At 45.3% G+C, this 6,879-nt stretch overlaps 1 protein-coding gene across 1 annotated transcript; it reads right to left on the reverse strand.

Moving 5' to 3' along the window:
* Window positions 1-1,670: 1,670 nt before the first annotated feature.
* On the reverse strand, window positions 1,671-6,028 carry Rps4x (ribosomal protein S4 X-linked). Its single transcript, XM_005081210.4, has 7 exons — window positions 5,954-6,028; window positions 4,963-5,040; window positions 4,381-4,561; window positions 4,042-4,139; window positions 2,976-3,147; window positions 2,242-2,399; window positions 1,671-1,859 (listed from the first exon to the last, which is right to left on the reverse strand). The coding sequence occupies exons 1-7, from the start codon at window positions 5,954-5,956 to the stop codon at window positions 1,758-1,760; spliced, it is 792 nt and encodes a 263-aa protein (XP_005081267.1). The 5' UTR covers window positions 5,957-6,028; the 3' UTR covers window positions 1,671-1,757.
* Between the last annotated feature and the right edge of the window lie 851 nt (window positions 6,029-6,879).

The raw sequence follows: 6,879 nt of genomic DNA on the forward strand, positions 1-6,879 counted from the left end.
ACTAAAGACAGCCTAACATAAATTGTAATTGGGCTTCCGACCTGCAACACTTGAACCTCTCCACAATCCATGAAATTTTCATCCATTAATAGGCATTACTGAAGTTTCAGTGCAAGGTTCAGCCTTGGTTTTTGAGAATGTGTGTTCAGAGTTAAGTACAATACCTCTGTATTGAAGTAAATAGCGAGACACCTATAATCCCAGCACTTGAGAAGCTGAGGCAAGAGGACCATAAATTTGACGCAAGTCTAGGTTACATATTGAGGCCCTATTTTTTTATTTTAAAAAACATCTTATTTTACATGCCAATCCCAATTCCCTCTCCCTCCCCTCCTCCTAGTCTCCCCACCATCTCCCCATCCACTCCTCAGGGAGAGGGCCTCCCATGGGCAATCAGCAAAGTCTGCCCCATTACTTGAGGTAGGACCGAGGTCCTCCCCTCTGTCTAGGCTGAGCAAGATATCCCTCTATAGGGAATGGAGCCCCTAGCTTTAAATAGAAAAAAAGGAAACAGCAAGTGTTGATTGAAATTTCCCTGGGTAGGTGTGAACAAATCTCTTCACCCCAGATAGGGCACTAACCAAAGACAGACCAATGCAAAGATTCCACCAGAGTCCAGCTTGGTGAACCACATTGTATTGTGTTCCAAGAGCATACCCAAGTGAGAGGTTACTCCCAGGAAGAGCCTTGGTGCCACGAAAATATTTTCATCTCCTCTAAGTCCCACCCTATCACTACCTTATGGAAGCTTCAACATGAAGTCCCCCTTTAGTTATTTTCCTAGCATTTCCCATGACCACTTGCAGCTGGAGGGATGGCCGAACATAGTCAGGTAAGACTCCTTTGCCCCTTCCCCCTCCTACTCAGGAGTTGATAAAGGAAATGGCACGAGGCCAGTGCCACTGGATAGATGGGGAGAGGAGGCCTGAGGGCACATTTGTGAGAGCCTTGCAGGTCCTCATGCTGACTGCAGCTTTGCTGTGAGATCAGTGGGAGCCACAGGCAGCCTGAAAGACCCGAGCCTACACCTTTAAACAGCATTCTTCTTGGTTGCTGGGTTGAGACTGCAGAAACTAGGCACAGCTAAGGTAAGGGTTAGTGCCCTAGAATATAGGCAAGTCAGTGGTGGCTCTTAATCATCGCACAGAACATCCTATACCCTAAGTACTTTTACTAATAAGTTTACCATGAAATATATAATAAAGCCTCCTTCATCTTCCACACCCATCCCAAACTTGCTAGGTTATTTATTAGGAAATACTGTTTCCAGTATACATCAGCTGCTCCTCAGATCCTACTTGCTGACAGGTGTGTAAAGCCCATCCTGCTGCTGGTGCAGGGACATAAACTGAAGTAGATAAAACTTGTGTATTTTGGTCTGTCTTATCTCAGGGTTATTTGTCTCACTGTTTGACATGAATACTTAAGATTTTAGAAACCATAGCTGGGTGTTGGCGGCACACGCCTTTAATCCAAGTACCCAGGAGGCAGGCAGATCTGAGTTTGAGATCAGCTTGGTCTACAGAGATAAACCCTGCTTTGAACACACCCCCCAAAAGAAATCAAGCCAGAATGCCCCTAGACAATAACAGAAACCAAGGCCAGCCCCAGAATTTATTCGTTATAAGATGCCAAAAAATTTTTTGAAAAAGGCAACACAAAATCATAGGTAATTTCATCATGCTGTTTAATTGAGCACAGTTGCCTAGAAGGGCAAGAGTACAAATATTTCTCCAGCATGTCTCCTAGAGACCATTTCACCCACTGCTCTGTTTGGCTGCTAGCCTCTTGTCTCTCTCTTCAGCAATGGTAAGGCGGATTCCTTTTCCTCGGGGAAGAGAAATCCATGGTTTGTTGCCCTAGATGAAAAGAATGAAAACTCCATTAACAGGATAGCACACAGTGGCCTTTCATTTACTGGAATTATAAAGCCAGTGACATGCTGGCTGTTGGACAGATGGTTCTGAGACTCAGATACTAGTTTATCATCAATTCCTGTCACTGTGGGCATTTTATCCAAACAGTGCCCACACCTGTAGATGAGTCACAATGCCCTTCACATGTGCCATCTCCCAAGTTGACTGTAGTTGGCACAATTAATGAATACCCACGGAGGATCATTTTTCAAAGAATGAATCAAAGTGATAGGGCTCCTTGGTTCTAAGGCACCAAAGATGCCCAGCACTGTCTATGCCTCCATGTATCCATAGACTGCTACTGGGAAATGAGACCCAGACTTACCTTGCCAATAACAAAGATGTTGGAAAGCCGGGTGGCAAAGCTGTTGCCATTGGCATCTTTCACATGAACCACATCAAAAGAGCCAGGATGTCTCTCTCTGTTGGTGATCACACCAATTCTTCCCAAGTTAGCACCTCCAGTCACCATACACAGGTTACCTAGGCAGGAAGAAACAATCTGCTTCAAGCAAAGCACAACATAAACTACTAATCACCAATTCAACAGGTAGCACGGGAGTGTTAAACTCAAAGTCCTGGGCTTAATCATCAATACTGCACCCAAACTAAAGCCAAGCCAGCTTAGCCCTTCCACCAGTCTAACTTACCCCTCCCCTCTTGCCTGGGTAACTTCTAGTTCCAAAGTACAGTTATTGCAATCGGCATATTCCAGGGATTATGTTAGCACTACTGAAGATGATCACATCACCATTAGCCTGAAAATGACTTCCTATTTTATTCCCGACAACCTAAGTTGTCCAGCCTGGTCTTCAACTTTTGGCCCACGTGCCTCCATCTTGATTAGCTGGCAATAGTTTCGCACCAATAGGACCAGTGTAAGAGCAGGTGTTTATCATACCCCTCTGTTAGCCAAAGACTACTTTAAGCAGGTAGATCAGTGAAAATGAAACAAACCTTCAAAAGAACCTATACCCAAGCTCCAAAGTATACTAAAGCATATACGTAAAAAACCACAAAAAACTCTTACAAGTCACCCAGGGAACGAAGGATGCTTACCGGTGTCAAACTTGATGAAGTCAGTTATTTTGCCTGTCTCCAAATCAATCTGAATGGTGTCATTCACCTTGATGAGGGGATCAGGGTAGCGAATAGTTCGAGCATCATGGGTCACCAGATGTGGGATTCCTTTTGTGCCCACAAAGATCTTTCTCACTTTGCACAATTTATACTAAAAGCATAAGAGTAAACACATTTAGTCTAGCTCATACACGCCCTGTTAGTTTTTATGTCTCAACTCACTGGCTTTGAAAAAAATAAATTATTTTGATTTATTTTCCTGGATGGTGGTGGCACACGCCTTTAGGAGATTAAGGCCAACCTGGAGACAGGACTATTTCACAGAAAAACCTAGTCTCAAAAAAAACCTCACCATACAATTCAATTTGGTGTACTACTTGATATGCTTAAATGGACATGCCCTATAGCCTACTGAGAACAGGGAAGCACAGAAGCCATACCAACCTTCATTCATAAACCCTGTCTCGAACCCCCCCAAAAGCCCTAAACCTTTGTGAAAAACCACCCAAAATGGAATTAAACAAAGACACTAATGTAAAAACTCAAACCAGTCCCCCCCTATCAATGCCTCCACCCAAAGTAAAGCTAGACCACTAATAGATATGGCCAATAGATTAACCAGATTTGAGTAGATTGCTTTTGATTCTTTATCAAAACAAATCTCTAGAAATAATTCTCCTTGTTTGCAAAAGATGACCGGAAATCAATGCTGAAACAGCCACAAAAAATAAGCTCCGCCGGGCGTTGGTGGCGCACGCCTTTAATCCCAGCACTCGGGAGGCAGAGGCAGGCGGATCTCTGAGTTCGAGGCCAGCCTGGTCTACAGAGTGAGTACCAGGACAGCCTCCAAAGCCACAGAGAAACCCTGTCTCGAAAAAACAAAAACAAAAAACAAACAAAAAAGCTCCAAGACAAGCCTTACAGAGAGTAGAGGCTGGGGGGAGGGAGAGCATGTGCTCACCACGAGAAACGGCTCAGTCTGTACCCGGCACCAAAAATATGTTAAAGCAGGGCCTCATCCAACTAACACACTTTAACCTCTCACCTTGGCCTCCTCAGGTGTGATACGATGAACAGCAAAGCGGCCCTTGGTGTCATAGATCAGGCGGAAGTTCTCTCCAGTTTTGTCAATGCTGATCACATCTGATATCAAAGAATAAGGTTACCATCGTGAGTGATCCTCATTATCCCCCACGAGCAACTGGGGGCTAATCCCATTTTTATGACCCTACATAGAATTTAAAGTAAATGGGAATTTGGCTTTGAGAAAGCCAAGCATGTTTATTTTCACGTCAGTCAAAATCTAGTTATTTCCTATTTACCTGCCATTCTGGGGGAGTTAAGGGCTGGTGGCCACTACCAAGTATCTTTTCTAAAGACTCACCCATAAATCCAGCAGGGTAGGTTATGTCAGTCCTAACTTTGCCATCAATCTTAATGAAACGCTGCATGCAGATCTTCTTGACTTCATCGCCAGTCAAGGCATACTTAAGTCTGTTCCTCAGGAAAATGATCAGAGGCAGACATTCCCTCAGCTTGTGAGGGCCAGTGGACGGACGAGGAGCCTGCGAAAATTTTAAGTGTCATTTTAGGAAAACCACTCACAGGAGTCACTCAAATCTATCTCCGAATGTGAGCTGTACGAAACAGACAACACTATTCACTGCACCAAAACTTGGGTTATCTAAACCAAGGGTGATGTATAGGAACTTACAAAAAAGTATTTTAGGCCTTAAAATACACAGCATTTTCTCCTCCTAAGGGTGAGCTCTGCCTACCTTGAGGGCCCGAGTCTATGTATCCATTTAAGTATACTATGCAACACGTGGAGAAACACAAATGTATCAGAATTGAGGTAGGAAATAGGTCTTTAAGAGCAGAAAGCCAAAGGTCCTCCACATCCAGCTTCATGAATAAAGAAGCTTGTTAAAGGAATACTTTAAGGCACTTACACCACAATACTTACAAACACGCCGGTCAATTTATCCAGCATCCAATGTTTTGGAGCGGCAACACGCTTCAGATGTTTCTTGGGACCACGAGCCTGAAGGAAGTTTTAAATGAAACATTGTTTCAGGTGCTTTCAACTAGCAGTTTACAAAGTCTACTGCGTGTAAATTCGTGAATGAACTGACTTTCACATTTTCCTGGGCAGCAAAATGTGGGCAGTGTCCAAGTAAAACGTAGAAAAGGCAGACACGCATTAACAATCTGTACCTAGTGCTTCACTACAGAAACTACCTTAGCGATTCCAGTCTTTCCCACCGATACCGACACTGCTAATGTGTGTCTGCTCACAAAACTTTCTTTTCATTGTACCATGCTTGTGAAGTGCCCAGCGCCTGGACCTAAAACGCACAGGCAAACAGCAACAGAAAATGGCCCAGGACGATATCTCAACTGTCAATCAAAAAGTGCAGTATTAGCACACATCCAGGTGGGCATTAAGGTTTTTGGTACAGAAATCGAACCCCGGCACCACCACGTGTACTGTTCCTTTGTATACTAAAGGACTGGTACCAACTTTCACATTCGAAAGCGGAAGGAAGCCTTTTTAATGCTTCCTACAGAAGTGTACCCGCTTTATAATGCAAACGTGTCAAAAGAAAGGAACGAGCAAGAGCCCATTCTTCAAGCAAACGTGGCACCCACCTTCCCCAAACTTACAATCTGCACTCTCGGCCCCTCGAAGCTTCTGCCTACCAGAAAATATGCTTCTCCAGGGGCTAGAGGATGTGTGATCGAGCCAAAGGCCTTGCCCTCTGAGACAGACTTCCCACCCTAGCCCAAGCCAGTTTAACTCCTTCTCCGCAGAGCCCATCACCGCAAGCCTGCAGCAGTGCTGCCTTAGCCTCCACCCTGCAGTTGGCTGCACGAGCCCTGACAACCCCGGGTAGCCTCGATCAGGGAGGATGGAAGCCGATGCAAACCAAGAGCCCGCTACACCCCTGTCTTACCATGGCTGCGCTGGGAACGGAAAGAGACTCGCCTTCTTCCGGCGACCGAAGAAATTAGGGTCGGAGGCTGCGCGCGCCGGAGCCTGGGATGCTCCGCCCAGTCTCAGTCTTTCCCAGCGGGCGGGGACTCTCTCTTGCCATCTGCTGGTGGGAGGTCAGAGGTCCGATGCTGGGAAACCGAGGTTGAGACAATCTCCCAAAGGTTCTCTAGCTGGTTCCCCGCCTCCCCCTTCTTCTCTATGTGCTGAGTGCCTTTCCAGGCTGAGTGGAGAGTGCTAGGAATGCCCAGACCAACCGCATCAGACATCTGCCTGGAAGGAGAATGCTCCTCCAGATGTTTGGGTGATAAAAAGATACATTTTAATACTTGATACTTTTCTTATACATGGTTTCCTCATCTTCCAGAATTCCTGAGTCAGTCAGTCAGTCAGCCCCATACTAAGAGATAAGTAGAGCCAAAGACATTTTCTCTTTTGTTTTTGTGCAGATTTGATGAAGCAAATAGACCATCCAGGCTGAGAGGGTAGGATATCTGCTTGAACCTGGCACCCTGCCCATCCATTCCTGTATAACGCATTTGGTACTTGTTGTACTACAAGGGAAGAGAGGGAACACTGGAGAGTGTCTGGTTACCTAGCCAGTATAGGTCTGCCTTCCTACTCTGAAGTTGTACTTCATTCTCCATTTCCTGCTCTGAAGGAACAGAGCCCCCCCATCCTAAACCCCAAAGATTCAATCCCTTCAAACTAGTATGAAGGGAGAATTTTTCCCTCTCCTCTCTTCTCCTTTCCCCTCTCCTTCCCTTTTCTTCCCTCCCCTCTCCTCTCCTTCTCTCTCTCACACATATGTGAGTGCATGTGTGCAATTACATACTCATATATATCATTCATTGGAATTAATGGCTGCTGGGGAGGAGTCACTTTTTT

The sequence above is a fragment of the Mesocricetus auratus genome, unplaced genomic scaffold (assembly GCF_017639785.1).
Source record: "Mesocricetus auratus isolate SY011 unplaced genomic scaffold, BCM_Maur_2.0 Super-Scaffold_100003, whole genome shotgun sequence".
NCBI lineage: Eukaryota > Metazoa > Chordata > Mammalia > Rodentia > Cricetidae > Mesocricetus > Mesocricetus auratus.

What these genes read in the sequence shown, in the direction of transcription:
- Rps4x (XM_005081210.4), bottom strand. An exon ending in CTACCCTGCTGGATTTATGG is followed by an intron (nt 4,140 to 4,380) that starts GTGAGTCTTTAG and finishes CTTTGATATCAG; the next exon opens with ATGTGATCAGCATTGACAAA. An exon ending in ACATCTTTGTTATTGGCAAG is followed by an intron (nt 1,860 to 2,241) that starts GTAAGTCTGGGT and finishes CTTTTCATCTAG; the next exon opens with GGCAACAAACCATGGATTTC.